We start from the raw sequence: 21987 nt of genomic DNA, 5'->3' as shown, positions 1-21987 counted from the left end.
TACAGAGGTGAACCAGCCGTGGGAACGTGGCCAACACAAGGAATGAACGGCTTCACACTTCCTCCATTGCCATTGCTAAAACTACAGGCAGACAGATGTCGTCGTTTACAACTTCATCTGTTTTCTGATGGAGAAATTGGGGTGGGGGAGATGATGCGTTCGCATACCCCTCAGAAAATGTGTAGTTGCGCCCCTGCCCTGAACAATTCATACATTTATGAATAAGTTGTACTTTATTTAGTCAAAGTTAAAAAAAACAAAATATATTTCCAAAGCTTGTTTGTGCAAAGTAAGTGAAACAGAAGTTTTTATTGGGAAAAGTGACGATGATTTACACAGTGAGGAGAAACAAACCCGGACAACACCTGTACAGTTTTTGATACTTGATATAAACATCCATCAGTGTAAATATGTACAGTACATTTAAATATCCACAGTTATATAAGTTTCCAGAAGGCATGAAGCATTTATAAATAAGCAGCTGGTGCTATTAACCTGAGGTCACAAAGAAGATAATATTTAACTTCCATAAATCATGTATGTATGCAGAGTGTTTACGGAAAGTACTATTTGTTCCTTAAATTGCATTGTTAGCATATAATCTTTAAAATTCTATATGACTCCACTTACTACCACTTAAATATATTGTGAACTTAAATCACTTTCTCTGCTCACTATTTTGTTTTTTTTTTTAGTTACACCAGTTTAGTTATTAGTAGGTTTCAGGATTTAAAGCATATGTATAGTGTACAATAACATTGTAAGTATTGCTTAAAGTGACATTATTCACATCTTTTTAATAAAAAGTACTGTATTGCCATCCTAAACGTGATTTATTCTTGAAACATCTAAACCAAACCAAAGCGATGTAGAAGGCGGTTCAGTAGAGACAGACTGAGACACACTGTTTATTTCTGCCGCTGCAGACGGCAGCGGTGTGATGTAGATCCTGTGGTCTGCGTCGTCGATGCCTTGCTGATCTGCTGGTAAATTTCTTGGACCAGAGGAGAAAGGAAGGTTTTCATAAACGGGAAGGGAAACTGGACCTGTGGGTCTGGTTGGACGCTGTTGTAAATGAGCAGTAATGACGGATATATCACTCTTTGCTCCCTTGTCATTAAATTGGCATTCAGTCGCCTGAAAAAAAGAAGAGAAAATAAATTTACTGGCACTCGGGTTTGAACATTTTGAGCTGATATTGATGATGATGTGTCTAAAAACAGGTCTACGCCAAATCTTTTTTTGTAATATGTCAAAAATCTGGTGTGAAGAGATACGCAATTACTTGTGCTTCAGTATTTAATGCATAGACTTTGTAAGGCAATAATACCGCAAGTGGTTATATGCAATTGTTTGTACATTAAAGCTATAATTTACCTAATCCTTATGTGCTGTGCAAATGTTATATCTGATCTTTGTTGATTGTTTTTTTTTGGGGGGGGGGTTTCGGAAAATGACAAAGTTTTGTTTGCTGAAGAACCTCCTAGAATAAAGAAATGAAATTTCAGAATCTGAATCCTGTTCATGAGCAAAACAGTTTTGGAGAACTGCAACATACTCTAATCTCCCATATGTCGATATGGTCATGTGAAAGTAACACACATTTCCTAATACTACTCCATGTAAAGTGTCTGACAACATCACAAGGGGCAAGTCGCTGCCTGCTGGCTGATGACGAGTCAACAAACAAAAATTTGACTGGGAAACGCAGAGAACCAACGTAAAAAAAAGTCATTGTTTGCAGTGAAACGTGTTTTGTACCGAGATGGACTGAAAGGCCAATCGGTGAGGAGGAAGCTGTTTCTCCAAAAGAAACATTAAAAAGCCAGATTACAATCCTCATAAAATTTCACCTGCATAAAGTGAAACACAGATTATTTAGATTGGTCAGGTCTATTGCCACCGATTTAAATGACCGTCACCATGCTGTGGTCATATGCATGGAAGCTATTTTCTGCATTTGTTCTGAGGTGGGATGGGAACAGAAAGGTAAAGCCATTGGAAGGGTTCTAACTAAACTACCACATTTTATAAGTTCTGTTTTTCAGTAGTTTTTGTTCTGTTTTTAAAATCCAGAATTGAGACACTTGGACGTGTACAGTATAATATATCATTTCCATTCATACTACAGTTGTGTCTGTTTTTCATGTTAGCTCATATTTAGTGATAAACTGCATTTAATGCTCTAAAAGTTTCTCCCCATCTGTTTGTGGCAAAAAATAAAGAGGGGATGGAACAATGTTTTAGCAAATAGCTCCATGAAAACGTAAAGTCTTTTAAAGACCCACAAGTTTACAAACTAGGCAAAAATTATGAGATGACAGACTTCAGTGGATGCAGATGTTACCAATATTTTGCAGCCATATGAATTAATACATATATATTTTTTAAAAAGTCACTCTTTATAAGGTTTCCTGGCTGTAAAATATGTTTAGCTTCCTCAGTCATCATCAATGGTAAACCATGTTCACCTTACGGGATTAATCTATATCCTGCAGACTCATCACTTGTTTTATTTTGCTTTAGTGCAAAATAAAGCAAAATTTATGCTTTTTTCTTTCACGTTGTTTATGTCACACTATTTCTTGATGTAGGAGTGCGTGAGTGACTGAGAGAGAGTGATTGTTTTACTAAGATGTCAAATCGCGCCCCCAGCAGATGTGTGACAGAGGTGTTAGACTGTGGAAATGCTTGATCACTCCATTAGATGTGGGATAAACAAAATGTTTTCTAAAATGTCAAACTATTACTCCCCAAGGTCCCACACCCATTTGACACTCTTGACAGTAGATGTGGTGGTAAAACACCCCTACGCAAAAAAACTATCGCAGACTTAAAAAGAGAGAGAGAGAGAGATTGCTTTTGGAAAAACCCGTTTCATACGTTCCACCCCTGCAACCAGAAAAAGAAAGCAGCTCTGTCAGCTCTGATTAATCTGCTGTTAAGAACAAGCCTGTTGCTTAAGTGTGCTGTGCGGACACTTCCTGACCTCACTCCCGGGCTCTTTGTTGTCGAGGCAAAGGAGGAGCCGAGGTTTTGACATTTCTCGGCGTTTCCTGGCGTACACAGCCAGGGTGAAGATTATGAGTGTAGCAGTGGTCCCGGCCGCAGCGAACAGCACGGGGTCTGATCAGATGCAAGATAAAAAATTAAAAAAAAAAAACGTTATCTGATTGTTTCCATGCACACACTGTACAACAGTTGAGTAGAGAGATACCCACTGAGGCTGATGTTAGCCAACACTGTGGCTGTTGGAGTGGTGCTGTTTGTCACTGTAAGCAGAGACAACGCATTAGGGATTGATTATTTTAATGTATAAAGACTCACGTATGAAACGAAACGACAGGCACTCCTACCTGCCAAGATGTTTCCTGTCGCATTTGTTCCCATGCGGGTTGTCAGTTGTGTTGAGTTGGTGTCGGTCGGAAACCAGGAGGAAGAAACGATGGGTGGAACCGTCGTTTTAAAAGCTGTTCAGAAGACAGAAACAAAAGAAGGTTTTCAGAAGAAGGTGTTGGGTGTACTTTTCTTTAAGCCGATATTTCTGTATGAACATTTTTTTTATTGGCCGGTATAATACCCCTCACTTAAATTCTGTGTTAAAACCAGTCTCCTATTAATTTAAATAATCTGTTTCTCTCTGTGGCATGAGTTACTGAAATAAATAAAGATTTCAATAATACTCTAGTTTATTGAATATGAATATATTTATGTTGCAACACCACATAGACCATAATTAGTCTCATGCACGTTAGCTGTGTCTCATGGTCTAAATCTTCAAATTCTGACAAAACCTAAATGATCGTATTTTTGCCTATTCAGAAATTCATGTAAAAGTTTTCATATTTGTAACTTTTAGAAGTCAGTGATCATTGTGTTCAATTCTAAAATAATGACTGCATGTTCATCTTGAATGTGCAAACCTTCTCAATTATGAAGTATATATTATGAATGCAGAGATTAGATTGATTCATCCAGTCAGTTTTTTCTATGTCAGAAAAGAGCATTCAAAAATAAATCAGCTTTATTGCTGGCTTGTTATCATGCTGGGTGACATTTCTGCCTCCAGACACCATCAGCTCCTGCTGATTTCTGATATTCTGATTGAAAAAAGGAAGAAAAAGAATCGACAGTAGCATTCTGTCTGATTCAACCAGGATCGAATTATCAAACAGTCCAAATCAGTCGCTTTCATTTGCTTTTGGTTGCATCTCACAAGGTTTTCTTTTATTCCCCTTCTATTCAACCGGGGAGACAGACTTTGGTTTAACCAGCAAAGCTGTTGTTGTTTTTGTTTTTTCATTCATATAAATCTTAATTTGGCTCCAGACTGATGCAAACTGGGTCCAATCAACTGGCTGGACCGACAGCAAGGTTTCACACTGTGTGGTGTCCTGCACCTGCCACGGTCCAAAGTTGGTTCTAAGAAAGGGATGACCCAACAACCTCATTTCAGACCACATTTTGACATCCTCTGTTGAGTTCTGATGTGGATTTTTTTTTTTTTTGTGGTGGCCAAGTGGTTTGGAAATTTTGAATCAAACCCACAAATTCACTTCCCCAGTCAAATTCAAAATTGGTCTAAGAATTTAGGTCTAATTTTAAACCCACCTGCATTAAACTTCTAGACAATTCTGTCAATAAAAGTGCGATGTTTCTTTTAACTAGGACCAATGAGAATATTTTAAAACTTTAATTCAAACAATTCTTATTCAGAAAACTATCCTCTTGACTTGTAGAAATTGTGTAGGGAATGTTTGTAAGTGCATTTCATTCACTCAGTTATAGCATTTGGTAAAAACATTTGTAAAATATAATATTGGATGAAAGTAATTTGATTAATAAAATAAATAGTGATAAACTTCCAGAATCTCGTTGCTTCCTTAAGCCTGGGATTGATCGTTACCCCGGACAGATAAAATATTTATCCATCAGAACTGATTTTTTTTTTTTAAGTTTTACAGCTTATCATAAAACTGATTGAGACAGTTTCTATTCAGACAAACCGAAGCATTTAAAGGAACTTCAGTTCTAAGAGGTGTTGCACACTTAAAAAAAAAATTTAAGCTCATCCAGCTGATACCTATAGCCTATTGGTTTCCAGAGATACGATTCACAAACGAGCAAGACAGCCCGATTTAATTTTCAGATACACCGATTTTTAGTCGTTCTCTACGATGTATTTCCTACTTAATTACTCCTACACGTAGACATGCACACGAATCCCCCACTAACAACAAGAAGTGACAGATGGAAAACAGAAGTCTCTGGTTTACACTGAAGACGAAACGTACCTTTATGTACAGTCAGGTTGACCGACGTGTACGTGTTGCTGATGGACCTGATCACGGCGCACCAGTACACCTGTGCGTCTGACAGAAGAAGTTGTGTGATTGTAACCGTGAAGGAGCCGTCCTCAGAGTCCACCAGAGTTATCCTTCCAGCGGTGGCAATCTCACCAGGGGACACGTCAACCAGAATGTCTTCGTTGGTCTTGCACGGGTCTGTGCAGAAGTACTTTTTGTTGTTGTGCGCCAGTTTATGAGCGCACTTGAACGACACCTCTCCCCCTTCTACCCCCTCAACGTTGATCTCGGCTCCCAGTGTCAACACCACTGTGAAAACCATTTCGCATTAGGTTAGGCTTCAGTTGAGCATTTTAAAATTAATGGCGGCAATTGCATTTATTTTTGCGTAACTACGTCATACCTGTAAAAAGACAGCAGAGGACAGAGAGGCTCCTCATTGTGGCTCGGTGGTCACTGCAGAGTCGGTACGGTTTGTTAGAAGAGCATGTAGAGATCAAACCTGGTGCTAAGCCTCACCACCGTCTGAGCTCTCACTAATGGAATTACATGTAAACAAGCCTTCACCCCCCCCCTCACAGCTTCCTGTGGTTTCTACTGCAGACAGCAGAAGATGGGAGCTGTGGGCGTCAGCAACCCAAGAGAAGTGATAGTTTCTACAGTATGCAGAACCTCGTTGGAATCCAGTGAAGGGGTTTTTTTTATATACCAAACAGGATTTAGGATTCCAATATGTCTTCACGTTTCAGTGAAGAGTGGAATAATACTTTATACCACTCGTCGCTATAGTGCGCGCATGTAAAAGCAAAAGTGGTACATACAACAGAAAATAACCTGTTGCATGTCACTGTAGTGATGTATTGTAGACACAACACAAGCCTTTAACCAGACATGGCAGAGTTAGCTAGCAGGTTAGCTGCTCAGTTGTTTCTGTAACTTCTTTAGCTCCACAAACTTGCAGGTAAATCTTCAACTGAATAAAGTTAGTGAAATGTGGAAGGGACTTGACAGAAATCATGGGAAAAAAATACTTCATGGACTTTAATTTTTGTTAAAGAGAAGTGTCAGCTAGTGTTAGCATTTGTTCATAACATACTGCTGTATCTCGTTAAACAGCTGTTGGTGTTCAAAGTAGAATTTGTAAAATCATGTCGCAGTCCTTTTATCTCAATGTACAGTGCATTTGGAATGTATTCATTTTGTTACATTACAGTCTTATTCCAAATCTACACACAAATATACCAAAATTAACTTGGAGTGTTTAGCAAATTTATTAAAACTAGAAATCCACTAATTCACATTTCCTTAAGTATTCACAGCCTTTTGTCACGAAGCTCAAAATTGAGCCGTTTCCACTGATCATCCTTGAGATGTTTCTACATCTTAAATGGAGTCCAGCTGTGGTGAATTCAGTTGATTGGGCTTTATATGGAAAGCCACACACATGTCTGTATAAGGTCAGAGGTCAAACACCAAGCATGAAATCAAAAGAATTGTCTTTAGACCTCAGAGACAGGATTGTCTTGAATCACAAATCTGGAGAAGGATTCAGAAATATTTTCTGCTGCTTTTGTGATCCCGATGAGCTCAGTGGCCTCCGTCACTCTTAAATGGAAGAAATGTGGAAACACCAAGACTAATCCTGGTGCTGGCTAAAGTGAGCGATCGGGGAGGAAGAGCCTAAGGGCTTTGGAGAGAGAAGAACCTTCCTGAATGACGACCACCTCAGCGGCTATCCACCTACATGCTCTCTAACACCAACACAATGATTCTCCTCCCAAATGTTAGGGGGTGGATTCATATTTCTGTTTGCTAATTCGAATGCCAATTCACATTTGGCACTTGAATGCCAAATGTGAATTGACTCCTTGGGGTCAAGAAATGGAAGCACTGACTCAATTTATCCCCAAGGCATTTGACCCACAGCCACCACTTTGGAGAAGGAAATGACCTAGCTTAGCAATTCGAACAGATCTTTAGCTAAATGGCTTAATATTCTGGCAAACTGTCAACATGTATGGCATAAATTTTTATACCATAGATGTCATATACAGTAAATTTGCTTTCATATAACAGTCATAACAGCTGAAATATAAAATATTTACTTTGACAAGCAAAAGAATGTTGCATTAGAAAAACGGATACTTGCAGAGTTTATGGCCAAATGGCAACATGTAAGAATAACTTGAGGGTGCGGGTAAACTTATCTGCCTGCTGTTTTATTTATTTATTTATTTTAACTAAAGACAAACTTTAAAAACAGATTGTCATCTGAGTATCTTTGACTCGTATGTGCACAGTGACAAAGTCTGATTTGTATGAGGAGCTAGAGTAGACACGCAGTAGAAACTTATTTTTTCTTTTACCTAGAAACAACACACCGTTTTATGATTTGTTGATAACCGGCTATATTTGTCACCGTACAGAAATCCCCAGATGGTACTTCTGTTGTGGTCTAGTAAGAAAAAGGAGAGCGTGGGCTCAGTAACAATGTTCAGGTCAAAAATAAGGAACCCCGGTACTATTGGTGGTATTAATCAGCATGAGACTTGCTGTGACAGAAACAGAAAGTAAATAAAAAGGTGGTGTTGAGATTTTCAAGATTAGATGCAAATTATTGTAAAAACACAAAAAAAAACCCTCACCAAAAAAAAAACCATGTGAAATAAATTGTGAAACAAGGAGCTCAACACCACCAGAGCAATAAAACAAGAAGATTGGGGGAATAAAAGAAACACAACTAAAAAAGCTTTAAAATGCACAAATAAAAACTAAACAGAATGTTTCTGGATGAAAATGTTTGATTTACTTTGTTCTTTACTACCAACATGGATTTGTCAAATTGTGAAAACTTGTAACATGAGTTCTATGTAAATATTAACTGATTAAAGAATGATATTATTTTTTTTATAGTTTACTCGATATTAGCTATGTTTTAATTTACAGTAGCTCTAAGAAGTGTACACCTTTGTTAAAATACAACGGTTTTATGATGTGAAAATACATGCTCATAATAATTTTACCCTAAATATGAAACTTATTTGACTGAACACAAACATAAAAAAGCAGTTGGTCGAGCAAATGTGAAAAAAAATATGGCAATAATGTGGTTACATAACTGTGGACACCTTTAAATATTTACTTTATCAAAGCATCTGATTAATTTTCAAATTTTCTTTTTGGATTTACGCCTTATATTAAATTATACTGAATATGGAAAACCTGGGGAAAAGTTCAGAGGTTCTAATGGGATCTTCCTGACATTCGCTCATTTACATCTTTTAGTTTACAAAAGCATTAAAAAGACTGTACAATGGTATCAGACAGGAGAAGAGTACAAAAAAAATTCATAGGATTTTATATGGAGCAGTGATAACAATTCTCAGAAAAATGAGAAAACAAATAAATGTGACTAAACATTTCTCCAAAATGACATCCTCCTGTTTTCTTCAAAAGTCTAAGCTAGCAATAGGGTCGCGTGAAAATATTCAGACGTGAAAACAATGTCAAAATCTACGTGTGAGAACAAAACAAGTCAATTACAAGACTTTTAATTGCGGTGCTTATTGCCATGTCAATACTGAATAACATGCCTCTTTGTGTAGATCTCGATATTTTGTTTGCCTCAGTTGTCACTCTCCAAAATCTAAAAGATCATATGGAACAAATAAATATTCAGAGATGTTTATTATTTTTACAAAAAAAAAAAAAAGAAGCTGCACAGAAACAGAGTAATTCCTACTCATTCGAGGCTTCTGGGATCCAGCCCCTCGTACGCAGCCGCCTACCGTAGGCCATGCACCTACCATGCGTAGGCTCATGTGAAGCATGGCGTGGGCAACTGAACTTTTGTAAGGTAGTCATAAATATCTGCGTCATCATCTTTGACACTGCCTGTTTCCGACAATTAAAAACTGAGAGCTGAAAACAAATCAAAAAGCGGTAATATTTATCCACACGCACATATATACAAACACTTATGCAACCAGGTTACTGTCACTTTTTTTTACTTCAATGTTTCTTTTGTCCGTTTGTCAGTTGGATTAATCAGTATAAATGTTTTGTTTTGTGCTGAAAAAGTTCAAAAATAATTTATGACCCTCATTATTTCACATTACAAAAGTCTGTAATTAAACAGGGAAGAGTGTACACTAGACACACTGAATCGATAATATGGCTACAATACATTAATAAAATCAAAGCACATGTTAGTTTAAGTGTGACAACATTTAGTCATCTGGATGTTGGAGGAAGACCCAAAACACACATTTGACCTCAGACAGGAAATACGTGGGTAGAAACAGAGGATGGATGTTGCATTACACTTAAATTTGAAACTTTTCTCAGTTTCCTTCAGTGAAGTCTTCTGCTTCTTCTTTGGTCAACGGGAAGTGGCGCCCCCCAGTGGTTTAAAATATGTAAACACTGTAAGAAAATGAACAGGTCTACTTCACAAGTTTATCTCTGAATCTTAAATACTTAAACTGGTCAAACCTAAACTGGGTTGAATACATATTTAAGATTCATAAAACCTCGATATATGTTAAAACACTCACAACAAACTCCCGTAAAAAGCATTTTAAGTTGTTTATTTTTTGGATCAGACCTAAATTAGACTGAGATGAACATGACTATATGTAATTTAAAAGTCCTGGTCTTTGTAAAGCACAAGAACAGCAATGGACAAAGCTTATCTTCAAAGTGTTTTTTGTAGTTATTAATGTTTGAGATGTTAAATATATACAGTACAGACCAAAAGTTTGGACACACCTTTTAATTCAATGAGTTTCCTTTATTTTCATGACTATTGACATTGTAGATTCACACTGAAGGCATCAAAACTATGAATAACACATGTGGAAATAAATATGCACTAAACAAAAAAGTGTAAAACAACTGAAAATACCCCTTATATTCTAGTTTCTTCAAAGTAGCAACCTTTTGCTGTGATTACTGCTTTGCACACACTCTGCATTTTCTTGATGAGCTTCAAGAGGTAGTCACCTGAAATGGTTTTCACTTCATAGGTGTGCCCTGTCAGGTTAATAAGTGGGATTTCTTGCCTTATAAATAGTCATGAAAATAAAGAAAACCCATTGAATTAGAAAGGTGTGTCCAAACTTTTGGTCTGTACTGTATTTTCTTTAAAAATTGCAGCATTTTCCAGAATGTTGTTCAATAACAGAGTGGGTATGTGTTTATGTACAGATGGATTCTCAGAAGAAAATGTACATGGCTTGTGCACCATTCATAGACCGCTGGTGAACTGGTTTTGAGAGCAAAACTGCTCCAGACAGTTTTTCTTTTAGAAAAAAAGTCATATTTTAACAATAAAGCTAATTTCTGGCATAATATTAAAAGACGGTGACAGATGTGGAGAATAAAACAAGCTCAGGGACTTCTGCAGTGTGAATACTTGAACTGGAAAAAAAAGTGTTTTCTATTAGTAGTTTTGCAGATTTAGTGTAAAAATTTCAATACAAACAGGGGATCAATTTTGGAGTTTGGGGGTTGATTTTTTTACTGCCTCAAAAAGTGATTCGTTCACAAAACAAAGAATATTCAACAGATACAATAATAATCAACTGTATTGTTGTCAAATAGCTCACTTTATTTAGCTCTAAGCCTCATAAACCTTATGAAACTGAAAGAATCGCTGAACAACATTTATAAATACTCTTATTCTAAAGCAGACATGTTAAGTTATGCAACTCTTGTGTGGCGCCCTCTGCTGGTCTTTTTGTCAACTTTTAATTGCGGTGCTTATTGCCATGTCAATACTGAATAACATGCCTCTTTGTGTAGATCTCTATTTTGTTTGTCTCAGTTGTCACTCTCCAAAATCTAAAACATTATATGGCACACATAAATATTCAAAGAGATGTTTATTATTTTTGCTTAAAATACAGTGAGCGGTATTTGAAATAAAAAGCTGCACAGAAAGAGTAATTCCTGCTCAATCGAGGCTTCTGGGATCCAGCCCCTCGTACGCAGCCGCATACCGGAGGCCATCGTCTGCACCAGATCCTGGATGATCGTCTTCTTCTGAAGTCTGAACCCCAACCGCGACCTGAGTGCAGGCAGCATCTACGTTTTCCTGACAGCAGTCGTCCTGAGAATAATTACAGTTTCATGTTTTTGTTTTCAATTACGAAACAAATCGGATAAAAAAACCCCCAACTTTACCTCATTTTTGCTCGCCGACAGTCTGTTCTCACCTGAAAAAAGCACATGGAAATATTCATTTAGCCGTTTCAGGCAGCAAAACGTTGGAAATTCTCCATTTGTGATGCCTCACCGCTCATGTTCCGCCAGTGTTTGTAGAATATCAGAGGAATAATGGCACAAACCAGAAAAGCCAGGCTACCAGAGACGATTATGACAACCATTTTGTCTGCAGACAACAGAGACTACTGGTTACTACACTTTATATACATTTGTATTTAAAAAGCAAGATTGTACGGTAATATTCCTAAAAGGTTGGTAGATGTTTTTGTTATATTTCTCTTGAATCAACATTCTGATTCTCTGCTTCATTATTCTTCTACATATCTGTGAATGTGTTTTACCCAAGGGGCAACTTTATTTCAGTGTTGCCTTTATTCTTCCCTTGCATTGCATTTTGTTTGCTAATTTAATACCCAGTATCCGGTTAAATAAAAGTTATTATTAAAATAACGTATATACAACTAGAATTAGGAAGTTGGACAATTATTGGTTGCACAGGACAAACAAAAAATTAGCATTTATATACTCAAATTTTAGTTGTATAGCATTAGTGTGGCAAGACTGCCAAGTTACAGTCATATTTTAAAAAGAGACAAAAGGTGTTGTACCTCAGGGGTGTGTGTTTGGTCCTCTGACGTTTGGGTTCTTACAGATGTCAGCTGACATTTTTACTTTAATGACACATTGACTCTTTTAAACACCAGTGACACTTTTAAACTGGATGCCTTGAATGATTGTATTGAGATCATTTTACCTTTTTTTTTTTATTTTGTGGTAATTTGCAACAAATCAAGGTATCTTAATACATAAATGGATTCAATATAAATACGTGCCATCAGGTTCACTTTGTAATGAATATTTGTTAATAAAAAGGTTTACAATCTAACAAAACAATCACCAAAATATTAAAGCTGGATTGCACAGATCAGCCTCCAATTAAAAATGGATGAGACTGATGTCATCTTGGCTAAATTTACGCACATTTCTGTCTATGAAATTCAGCCAAAACAACAAAAGGCCTGCGAGTCAATTTTGAAATGATTCTCATCTGAAGCCAGCATATGAATTCAGCTGTGCGGTCCACGTTATGCAGCTGAAAGAACTCTGTAAGGTTGGTTCAGTTTTAACCAAAACAGATGTGATCATTCATGATTCATTATCTCCTCTAAATTCAATAATTGGAACTCATTATAAATTCGCCTTCGCCAGTAAAGCTTACATAAACCGATTGGTTTAAATGGCAGCAGCTAGAGGTTTTTTTTTTTTTGACTACATGTTACTTTTGATATTGATTTCAGGATTTTATTGATGACTTAAGGGTCACCCCTGTCTTATATATTTTAGATTTTTACAAGCTCAGTTTTTCTGCTTCTGCTGTTGGAGTCAAATATTGCCTGAGATTGCTTTTTTGAAATACTTTTTTCATTTTATTTTAGTAACTGGGTGTTACCACTTATATTAGAATAAATCAGATTGACTTTGAAAATATCTGTTCTGTTTTACTGTAATTTATATAATTTTATTTGAATAGAAACCAACTTTCTTTTCTGCACTATAATAAATTCTTAACTTTGTGTTTGTATAAATCACTTATTTGCAACAACAGTTGTTTTTATGTAGCGCAATATAAAAATTAAAAAAACACTCGACTAAATTTGGACTAAACTGGCTTCTATGTATTTAGAAACTAATTCGGCTTGTTTTTGTTGTAAAATTGCCACGAAATTTTTTATTACATTCGTTACAAATCAACAAAAATTCTTAGACTGATCAATGCATTTCGATGGCTGCTCTTTCACATTTTAAGGTTTGCTTGGCGTACTACCTGTGAAGTTGTTTGCTTCTTTCTGTGTTCTCTTCCTCCCTGAAGGTGGCAGCGTGATTGGTACGTCGGATGCTGCGCTGCTTGACGGAAAGCCACCTCTGGGAGAGAGTAGCCCCGTCTGCAGGACGGTACTCGGAGTTAGAGAGGATCCAGCTGGAACAGTGAAAGCTTTGAGAGACAAAGAAACGGCACGACTGGTGAGAGACAATATCACTACGTAGGTCTGGACTCATGTGACACTTTAACATATAGCGAAAAACAAGAAAAGTCAAACAACAAAATCAAATATGTACACATTCACAGATTTTTTTATTTGAATGTCAGAGTCTTTCAAGTCAGTCAGAATTGAGATACAAAGAGTTGAATGGATCCAAAATGAGTTATTGTGACAGACAGATATAGGTTTGACTGTTTTGCTAGCTGAAAAGGTATTACTAAGTACTTGCAGTCACAGCTAAAATTGTTTGTGCCCCCAACAGATTCATGTTTGAAGTATAACTTTTTCATTTTACCAACGTAGTATCAACATTTTGGAGTGGCTAAAGCAGAGTTCTGACTTTAATCTGATACAGAATCCATGTATGGAACAGATGATTAAGGTGAAGGCAAAGGAGTTTTCCAATTTCAATGATTTGGATATCATCACTCAACAAAAATCACCAAATTACTGGTGGAAACACAAAAAAGCAGGTAAGCAATGATTAATAATTACTTTAAACTTCTCCATCATTCATCCCTAATTTGTCTGTTGTGTTTCTTGGTCGTCATAATGCTGTTTGTTCACTACTGATCTCTAGCAAAACTGCTGGAGTTACGACTGACATTGAACTACACACAGATGGAAGTTGCTTCCTAATTGAGTTGCCTTGGATTTTTTTTTTTTTCCCCGAGTTACCGTCGCAGACTTTGTAAAGAATATGAAAAAAATGGAGGCGTTATCCTTCAACATGGTATTTATCTACGCCAAATACGTACCATCTACAACTTTTAGTCTAACTTCCTGGTACGTGACGTTCAAGGTTCTCAGTGTTGTATAGTAACGAAGTACAAATACTTCACTACTTTACTTAAGTATATTTTGGAGTACTTCATACTTTCCTGGAGTATGAAAATTTTTGATGACTTTCACTTTTACTTCACTATATTTCCGAACTTAATTGCGTACTTTTACTCCGATACATTTTCAATGTGTGGTTTAGTTACTCGTTACAAAAAAGCGAGAGAGAGAAACGCAAGTGTTTTGATCCCACCTACTGATTAGCAAGTAGCAAGCAGGCTACCGAACAAAGTCCGTAGCCTACTTGCCTGGGCTTGTTCATCACCACCAATAGGATACTTCTTCTTCTTCTTCTTTTCTATTATGGCGGATCACAAGCAACTTTAAGGTGCATACCGCCACCTACTGTACATGAGTGTGTAGAAGCATTACTTCATATCTATTAAATTCTACTTTTTAATTTTGTATTCTTAAGATAAATAAACAATGCTTTCCTTAATTTGTGAATATCTGTTATGTTTCCTTCATTTCCTAATATACCTTTAAGATTCCATTCATGCCCCATATTTCTAACTATTCTCTTTAATTCTTCCCTTTCGAGTTCATTTGACTTACAGTTCATCAATATGTGTTCTACATTTTCTTTCTCTCCACATCTCTCACATTTATCATTATTTTTCCTCCCTATTTTATAAAGCATGTCATTTAAGTAGGTATGACCTACTCTTAATCTACTAATTATTATTTCTTCTCTTCTGTTTCGTTCATTAATGCTTCGAATTCAAACTGACTTTTGTACTTCATATAATCTTCTTCCTTTCTTATCTTCATTCCACATTTTTTGCCATTTCTTGATTTCTTTACTTTTAATTAGGATACACCTGTTTCGCTTCTCCCATTAAACACAAAGCAAGTCTCGCAATCAGTAGCAGTCACATGGAAATTCTATCTTACAAAAACTCCCCGTCCAACTTGAAGAAACACATCGAGGTAACTTCTTATGAAATGGTTATAATCCTCCTGTTTCAGTAACTATAGCTTGGTCACTAGGCACTACTGTATTGTGAAATCTTGACCATAAATGAACTTTGTTTGGCATTGTTTCAGTTCCACACGTGGTGTATTTAGCTTAGGCCTAATGTTGACTGTAGCAGGCTACCTAGACTCCTCTGTTCAAGGGGGGACAGAAGCCATAGCGATAGCAATTTAGACTAAATTTAGCGAATATAGGAAAGGCATGCAAGTTCAAAACCAGGTTTACAGATGCCAATAAGCTGCATTTCCCTCCCAATTCTTTTTTTCTTTTGCATAATGACCAGTTGTGTGCACCACCTACTGACTGTAGGATTGACTGATTCACTGATTTGTGAAGTAGAGTAATCGTAACAGCTCTTTTTCTTCATGTTGGCCGCATTTTCTGTACTATTTATTTTTCTCATTTTCAGCACTGACCTTACTTGAAGGGAAAACTTAAGGCTTACAAAAACTTTGTATTTTCTGTCCTGGAGGGTATACTAAGAAGCTGGTTCAGTTGTAAAGCAGGTTAAGTTAACCTTGTGCTATAGGTAAAGCACCTAATTTTCTTAACTAAATGATGCCTGCAGGTATATCTATTAGCAGGTTTAATTTTGCCTGCACTTGGTTGGGTACATTATTTTAAGTGTATTTGACAAGTTTACCAAAATATAAAAAATGTCATTCAAACTGCATTTGCTTTGTTTTACTTTTTACTTGTACTTTTCATTACATTACTTGAGTACATCCATTTTTACAGTAATTTCCATACTTAAGTACAAGAAGTTTCAAATACTTTAAGACTTTTACTCAAGTAACATTTCAGTCAGTGACTTCGACTTTTACCAAAGTCATATTTTGGAGAGGTACTTGTACTTTTACTTGACTCTGAGATTTCAGTACTTTATACAACATTCATCCCTAATTTGTCTGTTGTGTTTCTTGGTCGTCATAATGCTGTTTGTTCACTACTGATCTCTAGCAAAACTGCTGGAGTTACGACTGACATTGAACTACACACAGATGGAAGTTGCTTCCTAATTGAGTTGCCTTGGATTTTTTTTTTTTTCCCCGAGTTACCGTCGCAGACTTTGTAAAGAATATGAAAAAAATGGAGGTGTTATCCTTCAACATGGTATTTATCTACGCCAAATACGTACCATCTACAACTTTTAGTCTAACTTCCTGGTACGTGACGTTCCAGGTTCTCGCCATTCCACAGAGGTAGCTCCCAGCATCGGCTTTCCTCAGCCGGTTTATTGTGACAGTGAAGGCCCCGCCGTCTCCTCCATTGGACTCCATGCTGTATCTCCCGTCCCGTGTCACGGCAGAGCTCGTCATCTCCATCTGAATGATGGCGTTTTCGCCGGAGCAGACGCCTTTGCAGAAATGCGCGCTGTGGAGCTCAGAAACGTTGACTGGAGACCAGCTGCTGAAGCAGTGGATGGAGACGTTTCCTCCAACATGGCCGCTCGCCTCCAGAACCTCTGGGGCGTCCAGACTCACAACTGCAGGGTGAAACGAAGGCTGCTTGAAGATTAATCATTATTTTTAGCTAACTTTAATGCACAGAAGGTATTGTGTGGACATAGGAATTGTGATTTTTGTTTATTGAGAGTAATTTAAGGTTCGCCTGGAAACGTAATTTTGTCATGTACATGTCTGTCATCCCAATAAATTAGTGTAACACTACGATGTGGGGCTAAATATGTATTACCACAAAATAGGAGGTCGTGGGTGGAGAAAGAGTAGAACACTGAGATGGAATAGAGCAGCTGTCCAGCCTTTTATTCAACTTTCATTTTAACAGAACAGAACCCTTCTCGGAACCTGATAAAAAAAATTTTTTTAAAAACGAAGGAGGAAACGGCTCCTCTGAAACTCCTTTTCTATAAATCAACTGCAGTAACTCATCTTGCATCAGTAATTTTACATTCATTGAAATGTAAAAATCAATAATCTTACATTGGTGTAATCAAAATGTCAAATTATTCAATGACTTAATTAAAATGTTGATTTGTGTTTTGTTTCTGTTAGTTTAATCATCATGGCTCACAGCCAAATCCAGTTTCTCAGAAAAATATTACGCAAGACCAACAAGAAGGAATTTTTGATACAGAAATGTTATGTAAAGGCCAACACAGTCATGGGGAAGACTGCTGACTTGACCGTTGTCCAGCAGCCAGCCATTGACGCACTCCACAAGCAGGGTAAGCAACAAATGGTCAATGTTAAAGGAACTCACCAAAATATATAACCACAACATTGAGTGGAAGGAAAATCTGTAGTGAAGAGAAGTTCTCAAGAAACATATAACTGCAGACCATTGTTGAGCAAAGAACTGGATTTGGAAAACAAGGTCCCAGAATCAGGTGGAAGAGTTTAGAGGCAAGATGGTTGAGGTCGTTGGCTCAACCGAATGTTGGTTCAAGTCAAAAGCCAGCACAGCAGTCTGCAAGTCAATGATGGGTACTTCGTGCTTCGTCAGCAGAGAGATCCTTTCTCTTTCCCATATTGCTTGAAACCTGTGGCCTGCTTAATAATGTGGAACATCCTTCTTAAGTAGATTTCCTTTAATTGAGCTCACCAGACAAACTAATCAACCCAGCTCTCTGAAATTAATTATAGTGATTCAAAGAGCCCTGACACACACAATACCATCTATAAATTTAATAGCACAACAACAAATTTGATCTTTATGACACTTTAATCCAATTTGTATAATAATTTGGAACACGGTGTACAGTGGCTCATTCTATAGTAGTCAAATATTGTTTATACCCATGGAAAAAGTAGATGCAAACTTTTTTTTTATTTAACCAAGAAGCTTTTTCTGATACAAAAGGGGTATGAGTGGTATTTTCCAAGCACTGGAAATTAATAATTGCAAATTTTCCTCTCTTTTTTTTTTTAAGTGATAGTACTATAAAAATAGGCATTTATTTTTTATGTCAAATTTTGTGAGACACAAACAAGGAAACAAGAGAATAGAAAGCACAAGTTTTCAAAAATAGACAAGAATTAAGATAAAGAAAGGACCGTAACGAAAGACTGCCAGGAAAAGGATTTAAAGTACTGAATTGTTATGCAACATAAAATTTCACGGTGGATATTTAATTCTAAATTTAAATTGCATTCAAACTTATTTTACTTTATGATATCTATGTAACTAGAGTCTTCTTCAGTTAGGATCAAACACGTTAGCTGAAGTTTATGCCAAAGCGATTTCAGTATAAAATATTCTAAGCATTGCAAAATCTTCCTCCTCCCAGTACAAGAATATGGAAAAATCAAAATATCAACTCTTTCAAATACAAACTGAGCAATAAACTTACCAGAGAAGCAACAGAAAGTGAAGAGGAGAGACCTCATTCTTTGATTCCAAGTAAAAAGAAGGAACTTCATTTTCTACTGCTAATCTGATTTACTGCCATAAGGCAGGAGCGCCTTAAAGAGGAAAGCAACGCTGCGCTCAAACAATTCTGCAGCAAATGATTACAGCGGCTCGTCTCCAGTTTGCCTCAGCGTAAAAAAAAAAAAAGGCATCATTCTGATGTACCAGGCCTCTATTTATTCCTAATAGCAAACATACAGCGTGCGGTAGTTCTTCCCATCACTTTCACTCGGTATTGAAGAACCAGCTCATGACTGTGGTGGGCTATAAAGTCGTCAGTGTTCGTGCCGAGCTCCCCCAGCCATTTGTGTGCCTCCAAAAGTCTAGAGCCCATTACGCTGGAGGCCATCAGACTCAATAAGTGGTCTGTCTGCAGACTGTGTCACGGGTATCTGAGGGCAACCTGAGGTCTATTTGTTTCAACCATGATGGCCCCGTTGAAACCGCACACAGACACTGGGAGATCAGGCTCCTCACCAAAAAGTATCAAACGACTTCAAGGAAGTGACCACACGCAAGATGAGCTCAATGTCATGTAGCTTTAGTAGAGGGGATGTCAGTTCTGTCTTATGACATATTTGGCCCTGTACCAACTCAGGAATAATTTAGGATCCGACTTTAATTAAGTAACAGACGTTTTTTTGACAAATGCTGGTAAAAAAAAAAAAAAAGTTGGCAGGAAATTTTGCCCAACGTTCTTGCCACGGCATCGAAAAGGTCAGCAAGACCGTTAAAAGAAAAGAATGAGGTAATTCACAGTAAAGCTGCAAGAACAAAAATGTTGGCACTTGTATAACAGTGAGTTTTATTTTTTTTTTAAAACCTTGCTACCGCCATTTTCTGTGTGCAGGACGATAAAGTACGTAAACTAAATTTCTTGGCGAGAAAAACGTTCGGAACAGATCGACTTAAACTAGCACCAAGTACAACTACCCAGTATGACCCAGTTTTCTCCCCTGCGTTTCATGACATAAATGGTGACGATTTTGGTTCAAATTAGTGTGGGAGAATTACACAGCTGCTTCTGATTGGTCGGCCTCACATCCACTATGAAAATTTGCCCTTCCACCACATCCCAGAGATATGCTCTGTTGAGATCTGGTGACTCCAGATAAGAGACCGCTGGAGCACAGCGAACTCGTTGTCTTGTTCGAGAAACCACTTCGAGATGATTTGAGCTTTCTGACATGGTGCTCTGTCCAGCAGGAAGGAGACATGAAAAATGGCTAGGGTCACAGAGGTCAACAAAAACACTCAGGTAGGCTGTGGAGTTGAAACGATTCTCAACAGGTACCAAGACGTCCTGACGTTTTACAGGAAAATATCCCCAACGTGCAGGGGCGCCGCCAGGAATTTTGGGCCCCATGACAAAAAATTTAATTGGGCCCCTCCTGCGCACCTTCTGTTACAGTTTTTTTGAGTCTATCTAACCCATCAAAAGCATCACAATTTCAAAGGCTTGCAACTTGCTTTCTTTGGTCCAATACTGATACTAGCGCAATATTTACAGCTAGTGAATTTTAAATGCAACAGTCTGCATACACTATGCAAATAGGTTGCTTAATTCTTTATTATTATTAGTTTTAGCTTACTGAAATGTCTCTCCCCACCAGCCACAGTCATAGGCAACATGCAAAAGATACATAAAGCAATCCAAACTCCTCAAAAATGCAACGAAGTTGCATTTTATTCAAGCTGCAGTATATAACTTTAAATTAAAAATATGTTTCTATGTTTATTTGTTAAAGCTGTCACCATGTTGTGTATTACCATCTGGACTGACATGAGGCTATTTTTTGTTATCTTCTTATAAAGATTGTTTGAATTTCTGTCAGTAATACATAGATTTTTTGTTGTGTAATTCTAAAAAGAGCAGAGAGACAGGAAAAACCGATAGATTTCCTGGAATTATGCTAACTATGTTGTCATTGAACACAGTGTTGCTTACCTTTACCGTCACTGGGACGGGAGGAAAGGACGCAGGGGGTTAGAGCTGCTGCTGACTGACTCATCTGTTGTTCAGTGTGATAAATGGTACTGGGACAAGTATGTTGGTAGATTTGTTCCTTCATTCATTAAATCAGTGCTTCTCAATTCCAGTCCTCAGCCCCCCTGCCCTGCATGTTTTAGATGTGCCTCTATTCCAGAACAGCTGATTGAAATGATTGCATGCCAGTCAAGTGCTGCAGAAACCTGTTGATCAGCCACAGATTCAATCCAGGTGAGTGGCAGAAGGGAAACACCTAAAACATGCAGGGCAGGGGGGCCTGAGCACTGCATTGAATGAAATGGAGACAAACAGTAGTCTGTAGCTAAGCGAGGGGTAACATTTAATTTTACTGCTAAAACATATTTTAAAAACATGATATTCTTAATTTTATTATTAACAGGGCCCTCAATTTTTTTCTATTTCTATAAGCCTCCCCTCCCCCCACAAAAACTGTTTTGTGGGGGGCCCCCTGTCCGCCAGGGGCCCTTGAAATTGTCCTAACTTCCCCCCCCCCGTACGGCACCCCTGCCTATATGACTATCTCACCCCCAGGATAAACCATTGAGGCAGGAAGGACTCATATTTTTATGTTGTTTACTCCAATTGTTTATAATTTATCATGATAAATTTCTCGTCACAATAAGAATTTTGATGTATCGTTTCCACGATAAATTCCAATTAATGATTTTCAAAAGCCCCAACTTGTCCATATTGTCAGGATTGCTAGTGTTTCCATTTTCTCCACTGTTTGTTAAATGAAAATATCAATACATTTGAAAATATTAAATTAATTTAGCATGTGCAGCTTAGTGATATGAATCACTCTTCCTTATGTTTATGGTGTCCTCAAGAAGCATTTTACAAAGTTAGTATTTTTCAAGACCATTGTCTTTGTTTCTGGGGGAGTGATTGCTGTGTAACACAGTCACCTAAAAAGAAGTGATCATTCTTACTTTTTTTATTTTCTCAATAGTACCACAAAATATTGTGATAAATCTTTAAGTCCATATAAAACTTAACTCCATCTCGTGTTATTTGTAAGAGAAACATCGTATTTAACAGAAATAATGGAAGCATTCTTTGTTGTGGTTAATTGAGTTACTCAAATTTAATTTTCAAAGCTTGTTTAATATGACACTTCATGGAAGAGCAAGATGAGGAAGTCGCCTGAAGAAACCATTTGATTTCAAACACCTACAAACCGTCTCATAGAAACATACAAGAGACATTGGG

General features: G+C 37.3%; 2 protein-coding genes across 3 annotated transcripts; both read right to left on the bottom strand.

The window, feature by feature from the left end:
* Positions 1 to 290: 290 nt before the first annotated feature.
* Positions 291 to 5855, bottom strand: LOC116719417 (CMRF35-like molecule 3). The gene is made up of 6 exons (XM_032561924.1): positions 5710 to 5855; positions 5295 to 5615; positions 3357 to 3470; positions 3222 to 3272; positions 2990 to 3126; positions 291 to 1137 (listed from the first exon to the last, which is right to left on the bottom strand). Exons 1-6 carry the CDS (start codon positions 5744 to 5746, stop codon positions 823 to 825), a joined length of 975 nt encoding a protein of 324 aa, XP_032417815.1. The 5' UTR covers positions 5747 to 5855; the 3' UTR covers positions 291 to 822.
* Positions 5856 to 10899: 5044 nt separating this feature from the next.
* On the bottom strand, positions 10900 to 19054 carry LOC116719410 (uncharacterized). 2 transcript variants are annotated; one of them, XM_032561917.1, is made up of 7 exons: positions 18706 to 19054; positions 17616 to 17822; positions 16531 to 16878; positions 13360 to 13527; positions 11605 to 11700; positions 11493 to 11524; positions 10900 to 11418 (listed from the first exon to the last, which is right to left on the bottom strand). In XM_032561917.1, the coding sequence occupies exons 2-7, from the start codon at positions 17695 to 17697 to the stop codon at positions 11263 to 11265; spliced, it is 882 nt and encodes a 293-aa protein (XP_032417808.1). In that variant the 5' UTR covers positions 17698 to 17822; positions 18706 to 19054; the 3' UTR covers positions 10900 to 11262. The 2 variants fall into 2 exon arrangements, with proteins under 2 accessions (XP_032417808.1, XP_032417809.1); XM_032561918.1 differs by lacking the exon at positions 17616 to 17822 and having other exon boundaries at positions 18706 to 19049.
* Between the last annotated feature and the right edge of the window lie 2933 nt (positions 19055 to 21987).

The sequence above is a fragment of the Xiphophorus hellerii genome, chromosome 5 (assembly GCF_003331165.1).
Source record: "Xiphophorus hellerii strain 12219 chromosome 5, Xiphophorus_hellerii-4.1, whole genome shotgun sequence".
NCBI classification, from domain to species: domain Eukaryota; kingdom Metazoa; phylum Chordata; class Actinopteri; order Cyprinodontiformes; family Poeciliidae; genus Xiphophorus; species Xiphophorus hellerii.
This window is presented reverse-complemented; position numbering and strand designations above follow the sequence as displayed.